Below are 26,247 nucleotides of genomic sequence, written 5' to 3' on the forward strand. Positions count from 1 at the left end.
GTTAGAAGTGGGAGGTAGTGAGTGGAAGGAAGATGAGAAGTGTGTGTTTAATCACTACCATCAAAAGCATGGGAAAAAGATAAACCCCCAAACACCAGAGAACATTCTTTCCTTAAAATGTTTTCAAAATAAATGAGACCAATCTCCAGAACAATGTACAGCCATGGATAAGTTAACACCTTTAGGACGGGGGGCAATGGGATAACTCGTGAACACTGTATAATCAAGACTCAGGAGAACTGACTTGTTTCAGTTTCCTGGCAGAAGGAAATGTGGGATGGTAGAATCTGACATTTTAGCATATCTGAAATGATGAAATAGACACAATGGTGCAAAACATCACTTAAATGAAAAAAGAAAACCAAAGGTACAACTCTAAATATATGTTCTCAATGTTTAATATTCTGAGGATTAAGTAACAAAATCAAAAAGAGTTTTACTTGACTACGTTTATTTTCTATGAATTCTTCTTCTAAGAGTTAAAAACAATCACACGCATCGTTTTAGGACCATCAGATTTTTACTTCAGGAAAATCTAATAATACCTTTCAAAAAAGTTATAATTTTAATGTCAGCACAAAAAAATCACTTCCTAACATTGCATTTTAAAAAAGCTTTCCCGCAGCCAGAGATTCCTATTTTTTAATTACAGTACTGCAAGGCACATACAGAACTCACCTCCTTCAAAACACACAGAAGAGGGACTCCCTGAAATAGAATTTTTAAATCCCTAAACAATTAGAAATACTACAAAGTTAGCAATTTGTAGGTAAAAATGTTGCTCCTATAGGATCATGCACTTTTTTGTAAAATCAATTCATCATGTATAAATAATTCCTTTAAAAACATTTGTACTTCAAATGCAGATAGTGATGCTGAAGACAGCATTAAACAAGCCTGACAAGTACTACAGCTTGATAAATTTTATGTTATTGCCTTCATTAGAGACCCTTATCATCTCTCATATGTTCAAAGATTTAAATTTAATAATGGGATAACTACACAGGAAATAAGGGATTTTCTTTTTTTTTCAAACAATATTTCCTTCACCTCTAACATAATTCTTTTATGAAGGATGCTAAATGAATTAAAATTTTTGTTCAGTAAAACTGAGGATAGGAGCATTTAAATGCTTCTACTAATTTAATGCAGCTTAATTAGGGACCAGGTATATATTTTCCTTTGAAAATTTTTGGTCAAGCATGTCTAACCATAAAAGCAAATGGAATTTTAAGAGGTAGATTTTTTTTCCCCATGATGCATTTTGTTAATAAATGTATTGTTAAGAAAATAAAAACAAGCACTGAGTGTGTTTTCTTAAAGTATAAGGGTCTAATGAAAAGAAAAATAAAAGATAGCTATGATACTTATTACAGTCTGTCATTTTAACAGTCAAAGTATTAGGTGTTTTGTGACCAGTGCATTTTGGACTCTCTCAGGATCAAAATACGAGTCTGCTGACTGTATTAAATCCTCCTCCACCCCCTCCACCAGTTGGTCCACAGCTTCCTGGTGGGTCATTGTCATCAAATCCATTTGGTCGAAATGAACAGGAGGCAGAGGCAGCTTGTAGGGCCCGGGCTCGAGCATTCAACTCTTGTTCCTAAAATTAAAAATAATTTTAACGAAGTTATAATCCTAAATACAATGGATGGATATATCACCTGTATAAATATTTTAAAGCTGCCTTAATCCTTAATAAGCATCCTTCAAATCTTAGTAACTTTAAAAATACTGACTACACTAATCCTTTCCAAATCTTACAGTAAATAAAGTACACAATCACAGATGGAGCAAACTTGATAGAGAAGAAAATCTTGGTGTAACGTCTACAAAATGACAGATCCAAAAGGCTGTTCGTTTCAGTATCAGACTATATAGAGGAGGAAACTGAAGCCCACAGTCCAAAATTTTCCTATATTTCAGTTCATCCCCAAGAACTTTCAAAATACAGTAATACCCATCAACACGTAAGAACGGATTTTTTTTCTAATATACAGCACACAGAATTAAAGATTATGACAATGGATTATCCACTCTAACAATTTTGGAAGTGAGTGATTACAATAAAAGGTACAAATAATGAAAGAAAGCTGGATTTTTAATACCCTTTTCTTAGAGTATTTCTCAGTAAGTAAAACATCTCAAAACACTGCTAAGGAAAATGGAGCCTATCTTCTTTCAGTAACACTGAAAACTTTTCTCTACTAGACCATCAGCAATTTTATCAGGAGTTATACTCATCTATGTGCCAGACACATAGGTGCTAAATAAATATTAATGACCTCAAGTTAGAACACTATTTGATACTTATCCACAAAAGGAGAAAAAGTGAGTATGACAAATTCATTTGGCAAGTTCTTAAACTGGGCTCTAAAAACTGGCACCAACTCCTTGGAAGATGTAAACTATTCTGGCATGTGCCCATTTTTCTGGGAAAGGGCCTACAACTTTTAAATGAGGTCAATGTCACTCACCCAGGTCTAAAAGCCACTGTGGTAGCAAAACCCTTAATTTGTTAGGCATAATCAGCCTCAAGAACTTTCAAAATACAGTTAACATTAGTAACAAAAACTGTACTATATCCAAATTTAACTTAAAGCCCAGTTACTTTGCTCCATCTGGCACGGTAGTATTATATATTTTTTTGCTTTAAACAGTTTGCCAATCTGAGATTGAAGATGAAATTTAGAATTGCACAACACTGAAAAGCTGAATGAAAGTACATAACTCTCTTCCATTATAGGGACAATTAAACAATAATGAATGGCACTCAAATATTGTAGTCAGGGGTAAATGGCAAGAGAGAGAAAATCACTTAGAGCAGTGGTTCTCAACCTTCCTAATGCCGCAACCCTTTTATACAGTTCCTCATACTGTGGTGACCCCCAACCATAAAATTATTTTTGTTGCTACTTCATAACTATAATTTTGCTACTGTTATGAATCGGAATGTAAATATCTGATATGCAGGATGTATTTAAGTGACCCCTGTGAAAGGGTTGTTCGACCCCCAAAGGGGTCGTGACCCATAGGTTGAGAACCACTGACTTAGAGCCAGGCTGCAATATAAGTAGCTATTACAGTTATAAGAGTTTTTGGCATTCCTATCACAGAAATTAGGGTAGTTTCTCATCTTTTCAAAATCCATGTCCCTTCTTTGATAAATATTTCACCCAATCAATGATATATAAATAATATACATATTTCCAAAAATCAAGATTGCACTGGGTCATATTTTCTGTATTTTATATTATAGAAAATTTCTACTTCAACCTAACCCTTTTACCCTCACTCCACCTCTTTAATCTTTAAGAATCGTGATGCTAAAAAAAAAAAAAGAAAAGAATCGTGATGCTAAACATCCAGTGCTTATTTGAACATGGTTGAAAACATTATATTCTCTGGATTATAAGCCTTCTGACTGGATGTGAGAATCTTATTTGTAAATCAATTCTAACAAATATTCTAGAGTTTCTAATTTTTTCTGAAAAATGTATTGTTTTTGTCACTAGTACATTGCATACTCCTTTAAGAATGTATCATGTATCTTTAAGTATTTTATAATATAGTAAATGTCAAAACTTTATGAGAAGAATTCCTTCTAAAACTCAGTAAAATCAGTACTACAGTGGTCCATTTCTTCTCATACTATCTGAACCTTTTAGTTTTAGGAGCTTCAAACACAAAAGTTTTAGAAACTTATTTAAGCTCATAAAATCACTTGGATTATCCAATTAATACACTTAGAACTTCACATATAATTTACTGTTGGTCCTTTATATTAATAGCTACTTGGCAGGCTTCAAAGAAAAATATTTTGAACAAGATCTTCATTAACTTTAAAGTAATAAAATCACTAACTCCTTGCAAAAAGTGTATTTATAAGTAAATTCAGCTTATATGAAACCTTTATTCCATGACTTTCTTTACTAATTGTCATTTTTTCTCCTTGGTTTTATTGCTCAGATCTTTAAGTAATACAAATATCCTGTCTTTATATTTTCTAGCTTTTAGTGTCCTTTATGTCATCTACCTGAATGTCAATAAATAGCTCTTAAGATACTTACACAAAGGTCTAAAAGGAACAAACACCAAATTTAGCAGCTGTTTCCCCTGGTAAGTGGGACTAAAAGGAAGAGGGGAGATACTACCATTTTATTAAACTCTCTATATTTTTGCCTAAAGTGTTTTATAATAACCATATCTTGTGTAATTAAAAATATGTAAGGTCTTCTATACTGCATCTAACTTCAATTTTTCATAATTCATAACATTAGAAAGTAATGCAACTTAGTTATATAGGTTGAACTCATTTCATATAAACCCAGACTCAAATTTCAGAATTATCACTCTGTAAATTCCTTGGAAAATGTAGAAGCTGGATTTCAAAGTTAGGGTGCTCATTTAACTACCTGTCAATTGTTTAACTACTTTCCACAAATGATGAAGTTTATATTTCCAACTTACCTGTAAATATAGTTTATTGTCTTTTGTTATAGCATCCATAAGTTCTTTCTGTAGAGGTGGGTCTCCATTTACCCAGAGTCCACTGGTTGAATTATTACCACTCAAACCGTTAGTGCTGCTCTGTTTTCTATACAAAAGCACATAAGCTGTGTCCTTTGGAAATCTACTCGTAATTTTCTGGACTGACTGAAATGAAGTAAATGTCACTCTGCTGTCATTAAATAAAAACCATTCTTTTGACATTTCCTTGTTTTCTAAATCTTGTTCAATAACTGCACTAGGACTATCTCTTGTTAGTAAATGACTCTGGGAGGAAGCTAATGCCAGAGTTTCAGACTGGTGGCACATCTGGTATGAGGACTCTGTACCTGTGATGTTTCTGGCATAAGAGTAGTAATGCCCACTTTCCGAGGATATACCAGAGTGAACAACAACAGAACTTAATAGATAGGGCACCAAAATGGGACAGCAAGCTTCTTCAGTCCCCGAAGGCTTTAATTTTTTAGCTAGGTTTTCACTAATATCAGTGAAGTCAACATCTATAGACCAACTTTCTGACAATGAAGAGAAAGAAGTAGTTCTTTTAACTGGCAACTCCAAAACCAGTGGCAGTGACACATTGTCTAAAATTTTTCTTCTCACGTGATACTTCTGATCATATGAAAATCTTAGGAGAGTAAGAATAAGGTATTCAGGTTCCTCCGTGATTTGCATAGTTTTCTCGGCATTCTGCAAAGAGGCACAGTTTTCACAATAATACTGGTTGTCTCCTGTAAGAATCTCTGGAGCCAAAAAATAATTTAGTAAGTCAGTTACTGAAGGTGTGGCTTCACCTCCTGGCTTCTGAGGTACATCTTTATTAACAAAAATCTTGCTAGATTCACTAGGGACAGATGTGTTTTCAGTACAGCAAAACTCAGTAGGAGGGCTGCCTAGCATTCTTTCATTCATAACTGAGTCATAGACAAAGGTAGCCGCTGCTGGATTATAAATTCCTGGTTCTTCTGAAGGACCAGGACAGGCTCCCAGTAGACCACCATCTGGTGTACTGAGCGATGATGCTGGATCTTGAAAAGACAAGCTGTCCATAGAAGAGGAAGGACAAAAGGCAAGGGAAAGATCTGTAAAGGCTTCCACTTTTTGTGAGGTACTCCTGCAGTTCAAACAACATATGTGAGTTCGTAGTTTTCCTCCAAACATTTTTTCTATCAAAGTCTTCTCACCATCATTTGTGTAAGAGGTCTCTGTCAGTACAGCTGCCTTACTGGCTACTTCCTGTAAAGACGTTTCAATGCATCCCAGACTTTCGGAAGGCTTGTGTGAGGACTGAACTTTCAAGATTTTTTCTTCTTCATGGAGCCTGCAGGGGAGTATATCATTACACAGCTACTTCACTTACATTTAAATGTCATTTCTATTACAAAATATTGGTGGTTTATAAAGACAGGCCAATTATTTTTTATCAAATATATAATGTTTAACTTAAAAAAGCAAGTTTCTCCTCTTCTAATCAAGAGGAATTCTGAACAGTTTGACAACGTAGATTAGAAGAGAAGCTACAGGCTATTTCTACACTGTATTTCATTACACTTTCTTTATACTATTTTATAGCACTTATTACGTTACAGTTAATTGCATATTCTCATTAACTGTCTTGTTTCTTTGTCTCAGGATCCCTTTGTACTCTTAAAAATAACTGAGGAGCCCAACAGCTTTCATTTATGTGGTTACATCTATCCAAAACTGAGATTAAAAATAATATATACTTAAAAATAATAAACCCATTACTTATCAATATAACCGTTTTCCTGAAAAATAGTTATATTTCATAAAAAAATTTAGTGAATAGAATGGCACTGTTTTACATTTTGCATATATTTCAAGTATTTGGCTTAATAGAAGACAGCTGGATCCTCATGTCTGCTCTGTATTCAATATAATAGTATATGTTGTTTTAGATGAAGTATATGAAGAAAATCTGACCTCAACTACATATACAGATACATAGCTAGAAAAGAAAGACCCCTGAAAGTGTTTTAGGAACTCTTAGGGGTCCTCATACCACACTTTGAGAACAGCTGGTCTAAAGTAAAAAAACCCCAAATTAATCATAAAAGAACACTTAAAAATATATTGCAAACACACTTGAAATATATGTATTTTAAGGCTAAAAACAACATTGTGTAGAAATAATCTGTTATGAAAGAACACAATTCAAATCATAACTTTAAAAACACTTTTTACCTAGTCCTGACTGGGTGGCTCAGTTGGTTGGAGCATCGTCCCTTAACCAAAAAGGCTGGGGGTTTGATTCCTGGTCAGGGCACATATCTGGGTTGTGAGTTTGAATCCTAGTCAGGCTACCTGTAGAAAGCAGCTGATCAATGTTTCTCTCTCACATCATAACATCAATTTCTTTTTTCTCTCCCTTCCTCTCTCTAAACATATCCTCAGGTGATGATTAAACATATATATGTATTTTTTACCTGTCTAGGAGAAACCTGAGGTATTCAGAACAGTCTTGCTGTGATCTGGGGGTAAACCATGGAGGTCTGGAAGCCTCAAAGAATATCCGAGGTGCATACGCTTCTCGCTTTTGATATCAGTAGAGAAAATACAAGAAAATGATTTTCACACTATGAACTAAAAACTGAAATCTTACTATATATTCAATAAAGATAATTTTTAAAAATTACATTGAGCTTAACCTTTATGCTAAGCCAGTGATGGCGAACCTATGACACGTGTGTCAGAGGTGACACGCGAACTCATTTTTTTGGTTGATTTTTCTTTGTTAAATGGCATTTAAATATATAAAATAAATATCAAAAATATAAGTCTTTGTTTTACTATGGTTGCAAATATCAAAAAATTTCTATATGTGACACGGCACCAGAGTTGTTAGGGTTTTTCAAAATGCTGACACGCAGAGCTCAAAAGGTTCACCATCACTGCTCTAAGCTGTCAAACATGTGGGCAAATAAACTAGTTGGAAATAGATTTAGATAACCATCAGTCATAACTTCTCATCCTGTAGACGAGATTTAAGATATAGAGCAGGGGTGGGGAATATCCGGCTTGAGGGCCATAGAAGGCCTGTGAAATCATTTGGTCTGGCCCTGACAAGGCATTGGGGGTGAGTTAATTAAGTGTCTGACCAAATATAGCAGGCTAATTTTTAAGCTGATAATTTTGTTTGGCCTGCAAGTGATGTTATAAATATCCAAATGGCCCTTGGCAGAAAAAGGTTCCCCACCCCTGATCTAGAGAAACTGTGTGACTTGCTCAAGGTCAGACATTCTATCAGGGATTAGACCAGGTCACGTCTAACTCTTGGGTCCATAAAATCGTTTTAATTGTTTATCACTGTGAAAGTCTACCAATTCAGTATCTATAAACTATTAAAATGTATTTTAAAAGGTTTCTTTATGAGACTTTATTTATTAAATAGAAAATAATTACAATAATGGGTCAGCATAATATCCATCTACAAAAATGAAAAGTAGGAGAAATAAATAAAAAATGTAAGAGTATATCCTGATTTTAGGCAGTATCTTTTTAACACTTCTAAGTAGATTTGTTATGCTAGGTGAGATATATATTTTTTCATCAGTTAAAAAGGGCTTACCAAGTTTGGTATAATGTGAAGTTTAAAGAATATTATCATAATAACATGAATATTAACATATACACACTACTCACACTCACCTGTGTATGAGCCAAAAAGGCAAAAAGATGCTGTAATTTTTTCATTAGTGAATTGCACCCATTTAGATTTAAAGATAATACTTGTCTTCTGAAACTGAAAGAGAATAAAATATACTGATTTTCAGGTAAATGTGTACATACATATGCATTTTTAAAAAGCTAAAAGGAAGTTAGTTCAGGAACTTACCCTCAAAGTAAAACTTTACTTACCAATGGCCTCTTACCTAGCAAAGTTACTAATGACAATGTAGTGAAGAAGGAAGGGGAGAACGATGGTACCTAAGCACTTACTGTGTGGCCTGGTAATGACCTATATGTACTGTCACATACCATTCCTATTTTCTGGATTAGCAAGTTGAAATAGATTAAGCTATTAATTAATACCCTAAGTAAGCAACTTTTAAATTCTTTCAAGTCTGCATGAAATAAGTAATATCCTGTCATTAAAAGATCCTATAAAGTTAGAGTGGTTTAAAAATGGTAGTATACAATTGGGGGAAAAATGGAGTTAGATAAAATTTTACATCATTACAAGTCCACTTGGGGTATTGAGCTAAATGTGAAATATAAAACTACTGAAGTATTTAAAGAAAAAAAGGGGAAAATTTAGAGGAAAATGGCTTCCTGAAATTCAGGCACTATAACTGAAAAATAGCAGAAGTAACTACATAAAATAATAAATTGCAAGTAAAACACTGCAAATTTGAAGAATGTAACAAAGAATTATCATCCAGATTATATAGAAATCAATATGAAAAAGACCAAACAGAAAGATCCACAAAGGAAAGAATAGAGTATTTAGAAAAGAACCACAAATGAACAGCAACAACAAATAGACAGAAAAAAATCTGCAATGGTCAGCAAAATGCAAATTAAAACAAAAAGACATTTTCACCCAAATATTTTAAAGATTGATTATATTAAGTACCGCTAAAGGTATGGGGTCATTAAGTACAATTATATATTAGCTGGTAGGTAAGTTTAAATAGTGTAGCCTTTCTGGAGACATGTGGGATGTCTTATTCAAAGAATATCCTCACAGGCATATGGGCTGAGAGATTCATTATGAGCAAAACAAGCTATTAATAGTCATCAATAGGAGTAAGGTTGAGTGAATTATGGCAGATACTTTATAGTTCTGTCACTGTCCTAACATGGGGATATTCCCAACTCAAACCATTAAAAGGTAAAAATAAAAGCAAGCAGCTAGAAAATATATAAAGATTCTCTATTTTTTTATTGTTGACACTATTATAGATGTTCCCCATTTCCCTCCCCCCTTTGTCCACATGCATTTGTTTTTATACTAGATAAAATCTTGTAACTACAAAAAAGGTCTAGAACACTGCACATAAAACTTAAATTATCTTTGGAAATGGGAATGCCTGATTTTTTTTTAATTAAAATTTTTAAATGTTATGTACTTTTACATTCAATTTTTTTAAAAAACCATAAAGACTTCACATTTCTATTACCAAAGAAATAGAACACGCTGTTTGCCTATTCTGAGATGGAATTATTATTGGCCACTGTACAATAGATGAGCTGTTTGAACTGCTATTGCCAGTTATAACTGAAATAGGTCACTCTGCTTTCTCTATCATCTGTAAAGTAAGATGGCTGGACGAGATGACCTCTGGTGGTGAGATATGGTTTCTCTCAGGTTTATGCCTAGTATCGCTTGTGTCTAAACAAACCTGGAAACAAAAGAAAACACTAAACCAAACCCAAAACACCTTAGTTTTGAGCGTACACATGTACTTTGGAGTTAGGAAATCAAATAAAGCTAACTTTTCACCTTTTAGTTTATGATTCCTCTAGGCAGGCATAAAAAGACTTGGAACTCAACTTGTATATATCTTTAGTCAAGTTCTATGAATCTCTATTGGTGCTGAAGAGAAAAATTCAACCATGTTTTTACCTTTAGGAAAAGTTTATCATTAATTTGTACCTTTACAGATAGCATTCGCATAGCTAACAACCTCTGGTCTCCTATTTGTTTGGCTGTAAAAGCAATGAATTTAAAAGTAAATCTGTAAGAGGGCAAAGGAACAAGTCTGTTTACACATCTGTTCAATATTAATCAACTTGGGGTGGGAAGCAGAGCTTAAATTTTTAGCAGCAATAAATAAGTTATTGATCTGATAAATAGCAAAATATCTACAAGCAGAAAAAACTAAGTAGGTCCCTCTCAAAAGATATACTGATTAAAAAAAAATTTATTACTACCCTAGCCAGTTTGGCTCAGTGGATAGAGCGTCGGCCTAAGAACCAAAGGGTCCTGGGTTCAATTCCTGTCAAGGGGACATGCCTCGGTTGCAGGCTCCTCCCAGGCCCGGGCCCTGGTCAGGGCTCATGCAGGAGGCAACCAATCGAAGTGTTTCTCTCACTTCGATATTTCTCTCTGTCTTTCCCTCTCTCTTCCACTCTCTCTAAAATTCAATATAAAAATATTCCCGGGTGAGGATTAAACAAATAAAATGAAAGGTTACCACCTTATAGGATAATAACAAATTAGTACTTGAGGACACAAACTCTTAGGCATCAACTCAACCAATCCCTCTGTTACATTAATAAGTATCAAGTCAGAGTAATTCACAAGATTCTAAATGTAATACATAATATAAATATAAAGTAGAATTTACTTAAGTTAATATTTTAATAGTACCTTTCCATTTCTGAATAAGGCAATTATATGAAAATATTAATATTTCTGCTGTTTATAAGAAATAATATGAAGACAATCTTACCATTTTGCATTTCATTAGCATGCACCAATTTCTACAGTTAAAATGAAAATAAAAAGGTTCAAATTTAAACTTAATTTAAACTTACTCTGTGGCCATAAACAATGCTTGTATAACACTGTTCATATAACACGTATTTCCTAGATTAATAAGACCAGTTTTCCCAGTTTCAGATTTTCCTGAAAGTCTAGACAAGCAAGATGCCAAAGCATCAGATTGAGAAGTCCAGGCACTTTGATTGAGAATCAATTTAATCTTCTCCTCACTGGGCTTAGGGAAGTCCTGTATGTAGATCATAAAGAAGAAAAAAAAATTTTTAAATAGACACTATTCTTGTTATTAAATTAACACCATAAATATCCTTCCACTAATATTTAATCTTTTTTCCCTCCCACTTAGTTTTGATAGTACCTGACCAATTGTCAAAAAAAATCAAATCACACTATATGCAAAAATAATTTAAACTTCTCACTGGGCTTAGGGAAGTCCTGCAGATCATAAAGAAGAAAAAAAATTAAAAATATACACTATTCTTGTTATTAAATTAACACCATAAATATCCTTCCACTAATACTTAACCTTTTTTACCTCCCACTTAGTTTTTATAGTACTTAACCAATTGTCAAAAAAAATCAAATCACATTATATGCAAAAATAATTGTGTCCTAAAATAAAATAAATTAAAATCTCCTAAAGGTAGAGTTTATCAAGCTGAGGAATAATAAAAAACCCCCACACAACAGGAATTCAAGTCACATATGAACTATTCATGTTTCCTATTTATCAGCAAAATGTTTTAAAAATAAAACTGAGATCAGAGAGTATACTGTAGAACTATTCAAAGGCAATAGAATAAGGACCTAAATTAGCACGCAATTCAATAATCTAAACAAATTTCTTTTATATTATATAGTCAAAATAAAGAAAAAAATCTCCTTTTCATTCACTATCAATATTTACCCAGTATTAACCTTATAAATAAAATCTCAAAGTAATCATGAAAAATGTTTAACCATATTAAAAATTATTATAAAATAGATTCTTCTTACCTGCTTTGTGATTTATGAGATAAAATTTTAAGAGTAAGTGATTTCAAACATGAGTAGAGCACTGGAGAATAAGAACACTTGGTAAAATCATTGAGGCTTTTTGGACTGCTAGTATCATCTGGTACTTAAACCTTAGAGAACAAATAATTTCTGAAGGAATTTTAATCTCCTGATTTTTTGGAGCTATTAGAAAGTGCTTCCTGGGTTCCGAGTGAGACCCTTACTTCTTCTGAGATTATTTCAGTCAACAGAATTTTCAACATATAAAGCATAACTGCTTTCATCTATAGACATAGTGACATCATAGAGAGAGATTAACACTATCAAATCCATGACAGCTCCTATACATAAAGACATTTACTTCTGCAAGGATCAAATGTCAAACCAATGGTACACATTAACAGTGTTGTGTTCTGGGTTCAACCAATATCATTTTGATTTAACTATATAGTAAAATATTTTTTATTCATTTCAGATACAGAAGATAATGAGACCTTATATTGTATTTCAGACTTCAAAAAGAAATATCAATAGAACTGATTTATAATGATTTCTGATTAAGTCTGACTGAAGAAAGTTCTCCAATTCTTTTGCTACTCCCTGATCCTTCAGTAAGTTTACTAAGAGAAAAGTATGTTTATTGTGACCCATTCTTCAAAACAAAGAGAATTAGTGCTTTTTAGATCGAACATGTATACAAACTAAAAAACAAGGCAAGTTCACAAATAGTTCAGTAAAGGTTCTATGAAATATGGACATTCATGAATAGTCCATAGCTAAAATGGAATAAAAAACAGCAAAGAAACCAAAGTTAAATTGTCTTTAATGAACCCTGATTTTAACGGAATTTTTCAAATAAAAAGCATATTACCATGAGGTAGAAAACTGAGTAGCTGGTTATCATCAATCAAACATCCATCTATCACATCATGGGCTGCACATCCACAAATATTGTTGCAACTATTATCATACCTTTATTGCTTCCAGAATGGGTTCGTAGAGATCTGGAAATCCAGAGTAATGATACATCATACAGTGTATCAATTCTGTTAACTGTACTAAGAAGGCTGTACTGGAAGGCAGACCATCACTTCTGAGGGAGTGAACCAAACTGACCACATGAGGAACAATCTGAAGAGAAAGGAAGACAAATATTCCTCAATTTATACAAATTGGCAACAAATTCTCTGGCCTACAAATATAATTCAATTGTTATACAATCAGCAAATAACTTTCCATATGTTCAGCTACAAAAAAAAAATTAAGAAGTAAAAAATTTCTGGAATATCAAGGTAAATTTAGTTTTCAAAGTCATGTGATTTTAATTCCATATAACCCCCCCCTCCTCATCTTTATTCTCCATCTAAAATGCAAACTAAAGTCCTAGTGACTGCAGTCTAAAAAATGCCTTCAGTTGAAAAATGTTAGAAACAAACTTAAAAGATATACCTAGAATTAGCATAAGAGCTCCATCTAGTGTGAATTTTAGAACTCTTACTTGGAAGAATTATACACACTTTGTATATTAAAGTTTGCTTCAAGAAAAGTCTTCAAAATAGCTTTTGCATGTATCTAAAATTACAGCTCAGGCTACAGGATTACCTTTCATTTAGATAAGCATAGGGATGATGTCAGATGTTAGCATGGTGATCCTTACAAAATGACACCCATTCCCCTTCTTAAAATAAAGGGAATCCGAAAGTATTATTTTAAAGGACGGGTTAAAAATAAAAGGGAAATCTAAAATGCTTATTGCTCAATAAACATTTAGAAAACTGTTAGTGTTATAAGCACAACAATGTTCTTTCATCATAAAATTAGACTAAAAGTTAATACAGAACTAACATTTTAAAAGGTTATTAATAAACTATTTTGTAGAAATGGCTCAAGCCATTAGTACAGTGCTATACTTATTCCAACTAAATAATTGTAATCTGATATTATATATTTATACTTCATAAGTAAAAGTATCTTATGTTCTATTTGTAGGACATTTTTTGGGTTGCTAACTAGTAATAAAAGTGAAGTTATAGCTCTAAGGTCTTATCATCAAATAGCATAAACAACAATTATAGTAATATCCCAATCAACTCCCTTTTCTTTCTCCTAAAGAGAATAACCATATTCTAAAATTAACACTGCTATTCCTATTCTGCTCTGTCTGGTTTACACTTATGCTAGAGGTCTTAAATCACATTTTAGCTTTTGCACTACTTTCTTTAATCTTCATCAAAGGTATTATTCTGGTCAGGAAACTACCAGCTTCCAATGATTTCACTCTACTGCTATCACCTCTTCATTTCTAAGCAAATCTGAATTAGAATTTTACTGCATACCTATCTGATACTCTCTTGCTAAAATAATTAGAATCTAAATTTATTTTGTTTCTTCAGAGGTGAAGGGGGAGAGAGAAATGGAAAAGGAGAAAATTATAACAATGATTATTTAATTTACAATTCCAAATACTCCTAGTATAAATTTAGGCTTTGCAATCAAGTAATAAAGTTGTCTACTACTATCTATATATATAAAAGCCCAAGCAACCATCGCAAGAGAACGGACAACCAAACAGGCTGCGTGGGGCAACCAAACGACTGAGCAGCAGGCTGCGTGGGGCGACCAGACCCACAGGGGGGCAGTTGGGGGCAACCAGGCCGGCATGGGGGGGCAGTTGGGGGTGACCAGGCCGGCAGGGGTGGCAGTTAGGGGCGATTAGGCAGGCAGGCAGGTGAGCAGTTAGGAGCCAGTGGTCCCGGATTGTGAGAAGGTTTGGGCCTAAACCGGCAGTCCAACATCCCCCGAGGGGTCCTGGATTGGAGAGGGTTCAGGCTGGGCTGTGGGGGACCCCCACCCTCCGCCCCCCGCACAAATTTCGTGCACCGGGCCTCTAGCATCCTATATAATCAAAATGATCACTGACACAGAAATAAGACTAAGTTCTTAAAGGCATTTTGATATATGTCCATGCAGGCTATTACCTTCCTTCTTATTTTTCTTTTTAAATTCTCATCTGAGGATATGTTTTATTGATTTTTATAGAGAGAAGGGAGAGAAACATCAAACGGTTGCCTCCTGTATGTGCCCCAACCAGAGTTCAGATCTACAACCTTGTCCAGTCAGGACTGGTTCTTTTTTTAAAAAATTGATTTCAAAGAGGGAAGGAGAGGGAGAGAGATGACAGAGAATCATTGATGTTGACAGAGAATCAGTGATCGGCTGCCTCCTGCACACTCCCTACTGGGGATCGAGCCCACAACCTGGAATTGAACCTGCGACCCTTTAGTCTACAGGCCAATGCTCTATCCGTTGAGCCAAACCAGCTAGGGTGCTGGTTGATTCTTGCATATGCCTTGACTGTGTATCGAACCTGCAACCTTGGCATATCAGGACAATGGTTTAACTACTGATATATGTGGCCAGGTCATATTTTTACTCCATTTAAATTTTTTTTCCCTCTTATAAAAAGCACATGAAAACCAACTTGGTTCATATTAACACACATAATATTAATCTTGGTTTGCTCTAAACTACTTTAAACATATATATTATGAATAATGATGCTGATTAATAATGATGCTGATTAATAATAGTGATTCCAGATTATTGCTCAAACTTAACAACTCCTAACCTGAGTCCTTTGCTGAGTTATTTAGAGTCACAGGTGATTTAACTACCATATGAACAACTACCTGATGCCTAATCTAATTTTAGTTGAGTAGGTCAGGCTATCCCGACTACACAGGCAGTAATTAGGTCTTTGTTTTTAAGTTTTACTAAGCCAGATCACAATTTAACTTCAGATCTAACTAATCCTTAAATAAATGATTTCATATTTACTTACTTCAATAAGGCAAATAATTCAAAAGCAACCATTTATTATCTCAACTACTTTTCTTTTTCAGAGAGATTAAGGAATGTGTGTATGCTCCATGATAAGAGTAATAAATCTTAGAATGGATGATTATGTTATGTTAGAGAGTCTCCTTCTTGGAAACTTTGAAAATAAACCCCCTTCTCAAATGGCATACACATGATTGTGCCTGAAGCCAGGGACAAATAATTGATGGTTTTTTTCCTTGGGCGACTTTGCTAGCATATTTGCTCAAGTTTGAGTTAACAAACTGATAGAAGGTTATTGATTTAATGATCAAGCCCAACAATTAGGGCAATTAACTGCTGAAATAACTCATTTTAAGTGATTTACATACATTGCTGGTTTGTGGTGACAAATGGAGACGTTTGGGAGAAATACCAAGTATTCTGAAAATAGATTCTTTGGAGGGAAATGCCACAATCTCAAATTTCTAAAAAATCATAAAGCTATAAGTAAATAGATTTAAGACTAATGTACAATCTTTTCACTATATACAAATATGACTCAATATTAAACTAAAATTTTAAGACAAGGTTTTTCAACATAGAAACCTTGTCATAACTTACCAAATGGAATGCCTCTGGAGAATGCTGAAAACTAAGCAGCATGTGAGAAAGAACTGCAAGAGCACCAGGCCTCACAAGAGGAAACTGAAGTCGATTAAAAACCTTCAAAAAAAGACAAGACATCCATCTACAGAGTTTGTAAGAAAGCCATTAACCCAATCAGTGGTTATTTTCCTAAGACCAAAAATTATTTATGTGAATATCCCCCTTTCTGGAACGTTCTATCATACCATATGTTGCCTTACTAAACCTTGTGAGGAGAAAGTTGGGAAGTAACATGACAGAGATCAAGGGAATATAATGGCCTAAGTAACTCTCAAACTTCCTGATCAAATGAAAATCTGTCAAACCAAGTTTTTAGGTGGTAACTTCCTGGTCCATTATTCAATTCATTCGACAAATATTTATGGTCACAAGAGGGTAGGTAGGGACAATAAAAAGTAACATGGAGACAAGTGATATGAAAACAGGGTATGATAAATAGGAAATGCTGATTGGCAAAGGGGTTTGGTATTTTATATAGGGTATTTTTTTAAAAAATGCCTCATAAAAAAGGTGACATCTGACTATAAAAAAACTGAAGGATGCCTTAGCCGGTTTGGCTCAGTGGATAGAGCGTCAACCTGCAGACTGAAGGGTCCCAGGTTTGATTCCAGTCAAGGCACATGCCTGGGTTGCAGACTTGATCCACAGTCGGGGACATGCAGGAGGCAGCCAATCAATGATTCTCTCTCATCATTGATGCTTCTATCTCTCTCTCCCTCTTCCTTCCTCTCTGAAAATCAATAAAAATAAATTTTTAGAAAATTAAAAAAAAACAAACACTGAGGGAAATGAGAGTAAACCTAATGGATACTCTGGGAGAAGAACATAATAAGCAGGGCAAAGGCTCAGCACCTCGAGGTCCTCTACCCTGGTGTACTACAGCTATAGCAAGGAGGGCAGTGTAAAGCACAGATACACAGGCGCTATAATATAGGAGACTGGATAAGAGCCAGATTAAGTAGGACCTATGTGACACCTGTAGCAGACCAAGGGCAGGGGCAGGAGGCTACTGTAGTCATTCTAGAAAGGGAAGATAATGACTTTGGACCAGGGTGGTAGCGATGTAGCTAGTTAAGTGGTTGCATTCTGGATATTTTAAAGATGGAAGCAATAGGGTTTAGGTTATGGGTTGAGAGAGACTGAAGAGACACAAGGATAGCTTCAAGGTTTTTGGCAATAGAAGTGGATGGAGTGGCCATTTGAGATAGGGAAAACCAGGTCTGGGAGGGAAAAATCAAGGGTTAGATAGTGAATAAGTTGAATTTGAGATCTAAGTACAGACAACTAGATAGATGCATAATGAGTTCATGGAAGAATAATGGACTAGAAATATTAAACCTGGCAGTCATTAACTTAGGGATGTGCTAAGTATGGGTGGAGAAGAAAGTAGATCAAAGATGAAACTCTAAGGCACTCTAAACTTAGAAAGATCAACTATAGGAGACTGAGATACCAGTGAACTAGGACAAAAACCAGGAGAGTATAATGCCCTGGAAACTAAGTGAGGAAAGTGTTTCAAGAGGGAGTGATTAACTGTGTCAAATACTGCTGAGAGGTCAAATGAGAGGAGGCCTGAGAAATAACTCCTAGGTTTAGCAACTTTGGAAAGCACTGGTGTCAAAGATAGTTTTGGCAGAATAATCTTAATAAAGCTTGATTAGTTCAATTCAAGGGAAAATGGGAGAAACAGATTTTCATATTAAATATCTGAACACAGCAAATTACTTAAGTTACCTACACTTAAATAGCATTTTAATTTTCTATAGTCTATTCAAAATTATTACCCAAAACAAAACTAAACAAGAACATACTCAAAATTAGATGTTTTAAAGGGAACAACCCAAAGATAAAAAGATTGATTATATAAGTTCATACATCCTAATCCTATCCTATCTAACAAAAGACAAAAATGGTAATTAACCATACCTCCGCTACACTTCCCATTGGCTAATCAGGGCGATATGCAAATTAACTGCTAACAAAGATGGTGGCTGGCAGCCAGGCAGCTGAAGCGAACAGGAGGCTTGCTTGCTCCAGTGATGGAGGAAGCCAAGGTTCCCCCCCTGCCGCGGCCCAGCTCTGAGCTCCAGTCTAAGCAACAATGTTGCAATTATAGAAGCTAAACAAACCCCAGAAACCTGCTTTCAGCCAGCCGGCCTCAGAGCTGGAGCCGCAACAAAGTTTCAATTACAGAAGGTAAATAAATCCCAGAATAAAAAGAAAAAAAGGAGAGACTGGGAGCTTCAGTTGCAGGATTGGCCTGCCTGAAAGCAGCCATCAGCCCCTCATCCAGGCAGGCCAGGTACTCCAGTGGGGACCCCCACCCTAAAGGGGGTGCAAGCAGCCTGAAAACAGCCATCAGCCTCTCATCCAGGCTGGCCAGGCACCCCAGTGGGAACCCCCACCCTGAAGGGGGTGCAGGCAGCCTGAAAACAGCCATCAGCCCCTCATCCAGGCTGGCCAGGCACCCCAGTGGGGACCCACACCCTGAAGGGGGTACGGGCAGCCTGAAAACAGCCATCAGCCCCTCATCCAGGCTGGCCAGGCACCCCAGTGGGGACCCACACCCTAAAGGGGGTGTGGGCAGCCTGAAAACAGCCATCAGCCCCTCACCCAGGCTGGCCAGGCACCCAAGCGGGACCCCCACCATGATCCGGGACACCATTCAGGGCAAACCAGCTGGCTCCCACCCGTGCACCAGGCCTCTATCCTATATAGTAAAAGGGTAATATGCAAACTGACCCTAACAGCAGAAAGACTGGGAATGACTGGTCACTATGACACACACTGACCACCAGGGGGCAGATGCTCAATGCAGGAGCTGCCCTCTGGTGGTCAGTGTGCTCCCACATGGGGGAGCTCTGCTCAGCCACAAGCCAGGCTGACGGCTGCCAGTACAGTGATGGTGGTGGGAGCCTCTCCTGCTTCCTCAGCAGCGCTAAGGATGTCTGACTGCAGTTTAGGTCTGCTCCCCGCTGGCAAGTGGACATCCCGGAGGGCTGCCAGGCTGCCAGGCTGCCAGAGGGATGTCTGATTGCCATCTTAGGCCCAATCCCCCTGGGGAGCAGGCCTCAGTCAGCAGGTGGTCATCCCTCGAGGGGTCCCAGACTGAGAGAGGGCACAGGCCAGGCTGAGGAACCCCCCGCCCCCCGAGTGTACAAATTTTTGTGCACTGGGCCTCTCGTATATAATAAAAGCCTAATATGCTAAGTGTCTGGTTGTCCATTCAACCAATCAAAGCATAATATGCTAATGATATGCTAAGGCTGCTCAACTGCTCACTATGACATGCACTGACCACCAGGGGGCAGACAGTCAACCGGTAAACCAGTTGCTATGACATGCACTATCGGGGGCAGACGCTCCAACCGGTAGGTTAGCTTGCTGCTGGGGTCTGGCCAATCAGGACTGAGTGAGACAGGCCAGACACGCCCTGGAGCTCTCCCGCAGTCTCTCCCCAGCTGGCCAACCTCCTGCATCCCTTCCTGGCCGGCCGATCCTGATAGACCCTGATCGGGACTAGGCGAGATGGGGTTCAACATGTCCTGGAGCCCTCCCGTGGTCCCTCCCTGCCTCCGATCGTGCACCAGTGGGGTCCTTTAGCCTGGCCTGTGCCCTCTTGCAATCCGGGATCCCTCGGGGGATGTTGGAGAGCTGGTTTTGGCCTGATCTTGCAGGCCAGGCTAAGGGACCGCACAAATTCGTGCACTGGGCCTCTAGTAAACTTATATACTCCCACTTACCAGTTTTATTTTCAGTAAAGTAACATCTATCAAAATAGTAAACTTTTGGACTGCTGCCAGTCCTTTCAAGAGTGCAATCACCCATGTATCCACATGCTGAGCCAATGGCCAGGACAGCCAATCAATCATTCTGAAAATTAAAGAAAAAGAAAACTATTAATATTGACAATATTTTCAACATTATTTAGAAATAACAGATTATGGTAGATAATTACTCACTTTGTGACTCAATATTTACTGAGCTTGCTTGTGAAAAGCACTAATCAAAATGTAGAAACAAGTATAATGGGTGCTTGTACTCCAGGAGTTTCCAATCATATAAGCTGAGATTCTTATATAACACATTTTCATAAAAAGAATTTCTGATAACTATCATTTCACCTTAAGTTTTAAATTTATGCTACATATTGATGTTAAAAATTTATTAGACAAATTTACTCTAAGAAGAGCAGTTCAAATATAGCTATCTGAACTAAGACATAAATATAAACCAACATTTCTCCTCTCTGGAAATATGAAATGCACTGTTAAAAAACACACTTATATTTATAGTTGTGAAACAGGTCTCTTCATCCTTGTTAGAATTCTACTAAACAAAGACAACAAAAGGAAACTTCAAATAGATAAGAGCACTGAATGTGCAAATATCCTAAGTGGCCTCATTTTGCATTAGTGTTTTCCTTCTTGAATATCAGCCCAGTTAATTGGGAACAGAAACGAAGTAATACAGGGTTTGATGGAGATTGTACCTAATGTTAGACATCAACCACAATGAAGACTCTTAGAAAGCAATTGGGCCAAATGTTCATATTATTTCATCCAGTAATCCAATTTTGGGGATTATATAATAAGAAGGTAGTAGTGAAAAAAACAACAGATTTTAGTCAGAGTGACCTGGTTTAAAAATCCAATTCACCATTATTAGCTGGGGGACCTTAAATACTTAGGTAAATTATTTAATCTCTTTGTGTCTGTTTTCTTATCTGTAGATTATAGGTAGACATGCTTATTTTATAGAACTCATATGAAGAATAAATGAGTTAAAATATATCACTGGAAATATTCATTGTGATGCCTCTCTTCCACCAAATATTTTTAAAGGACTGACTTCTAAATTGAAATGGTTATTTTCATAACAGCTAAGTTATAACTGTCTACATTAACACTAAGGTATTATCTTTATTAAGGTTTTTGCTCTTAAGATTTATTTTCCACTGCTCAGGGTGAATGCAACCCAGGTATGTGCTCTTGACCGGGAATTGAAATGGAGACCTTTTGATGTATCTAACCGGAAACCAACTGAGCCACACCAGTCAGGGCTGAGGCTGCTCATAATGTCTAATGGAACATTTGCATTTCTTTGCATTACAGAAAATGACAGTAAAATATAAGTGCTAATATGTGAAAAAATATAGAGTATAGGGAAGTATAAGGTGGGAGTATGGTAAAATAAAGACTGCTATCCTTTTCAATAACATTTGTAATATAAGAATAATTACTCCAGGTAGATTATGGGTTAAATAGCTTTATGTAGGTAAATTAGAAATGCAATACAAAAATTGGATCACAACCTCCCATAGGTAAAAATTAATTTCCAAATATATTTTAAAAACAAAATAAAATCATAAGATGGATATTATGGTAGTTTTCAAAACTTAAGACCAGGAGTGCTGAATGGGAAGAAGTGGAATTTGCACTTGACTTAGTAAGTGGTGAAAGTCACTGCAGTTTGATCAGAAGGGTAAAATGAGTAGGTCAGGCTGACTTAGAGAAGAGAGATAAAGTCACTGCTGGCAAAAAGACCAACCAGAAGACTCTGTGGCAATGTTATGGCATGAAATGAAAATGTAAGCTATTCTCACTTAGGCAATGAAGGTGAGGGACCAACCGATTTCTGATTTCACTTTCACTTGTGAAATCTGTATTTCTCTGCATCTTCCTATTTTACTTAGAAGACAACTTCATTTATGATATATTCATTTCAAAAAGAAAGAAATTTTAGTGCTGCTGCAGTTACACTGGCAAGAGTGTTGCTGCCAAATAGGACACAGAGGAGTGTCTCTGTGGAGATGGAGGAGATAAAAAGTGTTTCTTAAAAGTAAATGAACAATGAGGACTTTACATAAAGACTTGAAACTCAACCACATATAAATGAGAATTGATAAAGTGATATTAAAGGGAAACATAAATAAAAAGAGATATGAAGAAGATCCTAATAGTATGGTATCACAGGACTAGCTACTGAATAGTAAGGAAGAAAATAAGGAAAAAAAACTCCACATTTTAAACAGACAAATGCTGACAGTGTATTACTCAGAAATCCTGATTGAAAGAGACAGTAAAAGTATATACTTAGCTAGAAGAAAAAAAAGATCCCAGAGGGAAGAAACAGGTAGCAAGAAACAATGAGCAAAGAAACTAGTAAAATACATTAATAATTCAAAAAACTCCCGCCTATACAATATGTGTAAATGTATGTATGTTTTTGAAAATTAAAAAGCTGAAATAAAAATGGATTTGTGAATTACTGGGATGCCTGTCAAGCCTATAGTAAGGTAAACAATACATCCCAATTAATTTGGAGAATTTTTATATATTTGATTCCATGATTTCCGTTTTAAACATTTCTAAGTTTTTCATTATTGACAAAAATATAACAAAATATCTCCTCCTCCCAAATCTACAGTTACCATCTATAGTGTCATGAAGAAGTACCTGCAAAAAGCTTGGGTCATACTTGCATCTTTGACATTTGGATCCGTAGTAAGGCTCCTGATGAGAACTGTAATCATCTGAAGAGGAATATGCTGCACAAGGCTTGCCAATGCTACAGAAGGTTCAAATGATGCATCTATTTTTTTTAATTAAAAAGAAAACGGGATATGGCAAGAAGGTTCAAGTGAAGTATTGAGAGAGAACAATTAACCAAAAAAAAGTAATTGCAGCAAAGGTGTTAATCAGAAAACAGTTGTCAAGCTCCACCTCATGGGTACTCGTCACATAAAAGGAATGTTACATTACAGAAATTAGAGATTAAGAATTACAATGATTGCTCATTCTATAGACAGAACTGCTGCAATATAAAAACTATTGCCATATTTGGCCCATGAGTTACTTTATTTTCTTGCACTTTTTAATATTATCTTTGTCGAGCTAAAATATTCACTTAAAAAGCAGAAATGTAAGATTTAAATTCCCAGGTTAGATTCTCCAAAGTAACTTATAGCTTATTAATTACAGTAATCTGTAAAGTGTTCTAAGTAAGATATTTAAAAACCTCTTAAAGCCCTAGCTAGTTTGGCTCAATGGGTAGAACATTGGCCTGTGGACTGAAGGGTCCTGGGTTCGATTCCAGTCAAGGGCACATGCCCAGCTGTGGGCTTGATCCCCATTGGGGGCGTGCAGGAGGCAGCCGATCAATGATTCTTTCTCATCATTGATGTTTTCATCTCTCCCTGTCCCTTCCTCTTTGAAATCAATAAAAATATATTTTAAAAAAATCTCTTCAAGAAGTGGAAATTTGGGGAGAGGGGAATTTTACTTAAACCATATAAAAATTAAGCAAATCCAAGGTGAACATCTTTATTGCTACAGTTGAAAAAGTTCTGGGGAAATATAACAACTCTAGCAACACAGGCAATACAAGAAAGATTACCATTAAAAAAAAATAAACCAACTCAGATCCTGCAAATACAAAATTGGTAATTTGTTTGTAAATTTATTTAATTCATCAGACTGCATGGCTTGTTAAAATTCTACTCTTCTGGTTCTCAGGATAAAGGAGGACACCTCCTTCACAAGTTGAATCCCAACAATTGCCAGGGAGAATGGTTGTACCACGTAGAGAGGAAGTGAACAATGTTTTGGATCTACTGTCCCACAACCTACAGAGCTAGAAGCTCCAAGTTCAGGTAAAATGCACAGGTAAAATTCCTGGATGACAAAGCATTTTCTTGCTAAGTGTCACTTGACCCCTCCCTGCTTTCTAAGGATGCAGTTCATGGGCTATCCTCCAAGGGAAAAAACACCCATTAGGTCCTCATATTCTTTCCCTTCCCTGAATCTCTCTCAGGAACACTGCTGTGGACAGAAAATGTCAATACTCAAAAACTACAGTTAACTAGGACAGGCCAGTAATAAAACAAACTGCACAGACCATGAATTTTAAAAAATGGGAAAATTAAAAAACAGGGGAGCCAGGCTGGTGAGCCTCAGTGGTTGAACATGGAACATCGACCTAAGAACCAGGAGGTCAAGGTTTGATTCCCAGTCAGGGCAGATGCCCAGGTTTGCAGGCTCCAACCCCAGTAGGGGGTGTGCAGGAGGCAGCCAATCAAGGATTCTCTCATCATTGATGTTTCTCTCTACCCCTTTCCCTTCCCCTCTGAAATCATAAAAAAAAGGGGGGGGAGGGAGGCTCATGATAACAAAATAATAAGGTTACAGTGCAATAATAATATGGTAAACATTACTAGGCTACCATTAGTCACTAATGAATAGAAGCTTTATTTAGTAGCTGTCATCCCCAAAGCATTTCATAACTAGAGCAGAGGCTGGGTAATTAAGCAACCTGTTTAGTACCAATGGTCTTAGATCTCAAAGTGCTCAACGTTAAATTAAAAATACGGCCTGCTTTTTAAGGGAGAAACGACAGCCTGAAGAGGATAGTGGATGGGAATAAAATTTTGGATGAGGCACTAAGATCTGTTCTCCATTAACAATATTTTCAGGGTAGGGAAGCAAACATGGTGTGTGTGTGCGTGCGTGTGCGTGTGAGGGAGACAGACTGAATTCCCCAGAGAGATTTTTCTTGGGATACAATGACCCTTACCTGTGGAAGAGATGATTGCAAAAATTTCTTGCAGGGAAGGCAGCAGTGTGGAGGGCTCGGCCTTCCAGATGTTCTGCAGCAAGCCGCTCACCTTTGTCACCTGGGCGACATATTCCCGCAGCTCTTTCTCCTGGGTGGACTGGCACTGGAAGTGGCCTATGGTCCGCACCAGCTGTTGACAGAAGGTGATGGACAGCTTCCCCTTGGGGATGCACTGCACGAAGTCGCTCAGGAGGTCGCTCAGCCGGGCGCACAGCGGCGGCTCCGGCCTCTCACACACCAGCCGCAGCACCTCCACCTGCAGCAGGCTGAAGAGGTCCAGCACCGAGGGGCAGCTCATGATGAGCCTCAGGCCGTTGTGGATGTAGTCCAGGATGGCGACATCCTTCCTGTCCAGCGAATGGTAGCCCTGCTGGAGGAGGCCCAACACGCGCGTCTTGTTGAAGAAGGACTCGAACTCGGGCCGGTGGTAGCGGGCGTAGGCCTCCAGCACCTGGTGCCCCACCTGCCGCTGAAAGGGGTCCTGGCCCTCCAAGATGAGCCGGGTGGTCAGGTCAAACATGGCCTGGCACTGCGCCTCGTCCTGCCAGTGCTCAGCCGATTCCACCACCTTCCGCACGATGACCCGCTTCACCGGCAGCGGGTAGGAAGAACTCACCAGGCCCTCCAGGATCTTGTCCATGGTCGCCACGCCGCGAGGCCGAGGGGCAGGGAGCGGGCGGAGACAGCCCCGAGGTGGGGCGGGAGGACCCCGGGGCGGAGGTGAACTTGGAGCGCGGCAGCAGCGGGATCGACCACCGCCACCGCCGCCTCAGCAGCCACATTTATCGGGCAGGGGGGCCCATGCAAGCGCGGGCGGGAGTTGGCAAGCGGGGGGCGCGGGAGAACCAGCGCCGCCCGCGGCGGGCCTAGGGAGCCGGAGGCCCGCACGCCGCCGCCGCCGCCCCGGGACCGCGGTCCTTCTCAGCATCAGCTCGGAGGCGCCAGCGGAGGCCCCCCGGCAGCGGCGGGCGCTTAGGATGCGGGGTTGCGAGCCGGCAGGTGGAGAAAGCGCGCCTCCGCGACACGGGACAGGTGTGGACGTTCGGGCTCCAGCCGGTGTTGAGAGGAGACGGGCCCTGGGTTGAGCCTGGAGCCGCTGTCACCGACGGTGCCGCCGGATCAGCCGGGAAGAGAAGGCGAACACCCTTGACCCGGATTCAGAAGGTCCCCAA

General features: G+C 37.6%; 1 protein-coding gene across 5 annotated transcripts; it reads right to left on the minus strand.

Moving 5' to 3' along the window:
* Positions 1-382: 382 nt before the first annotated feature.
* USP38 (ubiquitin specific peptidase 38) lies at positions 383-26,247 on the minus strand. Of its 5 annotated transcripts, XM_059697944.1 has the most exons (10): positions 25,034-26,246; positions 22,918-23,053; positions 20,203-20,332; positions 16,415-16,516; positions 12,947-13,105; positions 11,014-11,207; positions 8,179-8,272; positions 6,957-7,063; positions 4,471-5,830; positions 383-1,603 (listed from the first exon to the last, which is right to left on the minus strand). In XM_059697944.1, the coding sequence occupies exons 1-10, from the start codon at positions 25,713-25,715 to the stop codon at positions 1,442-1,444; spliced, it is 3,126 nt and encodes a 1,041-aa protein (XP_059553927.1). In that variant the 5' UTR covers positions 25,716-26,246; the 3' UTR covers positions 383-1,441. The 5 variants fall into 5 exon arrangements, with proteins under 5 accessions (XP_059553927.1, XP_059553928.1, XP_059553930.1 ...); XM_059697945.1 differs by lacking the exon at positions 16,415-16,516 and having other exon boundaries at positions 25,034-26,247; XM_059697947.1 differs by lacking the exon at positions 22,918-23,053 and having other exon boundaries at positions 25,034-25,160.

This window comes from Myotis daubentonii, chromosome 5, assembly GCF_963259705.1.
Source record: "Myotis daubentonii chromosome 5, mMyoDau2.1, whole genome shotgun sequence".
Lineage (NCBI taxonomy): Eukaryota > Metazoa > Chordata > Mammalia > Chiroptera > Vespertilionidae > Myotis > Myotis daubentonii.

Bases quoted from the DNA above. Each gene is read 5' to 3' on its own strand.
- USP38 (XM_059697944.1), bottom strand. From the start codon at position 25,715: ATGGACAAGATCCTGGAGGGCCTGGTGAGTTCTTCCTACCCGCTGCCG. The intron at 20,333-22,917 runs GTACTTCTTCAT...TTTAATTTTCAG, and splicing joins ATGACCCAAGCTTTTTGCAG to AATGATTGATTGGCTGTCCT. The intron at 1,604-4,470 runs GTAAGTTGGAAA...TTTTAATTTTAG, and splicing joins ACAATAAACTATATTTACAG to GAACAAGAGTTGAATGCTCG.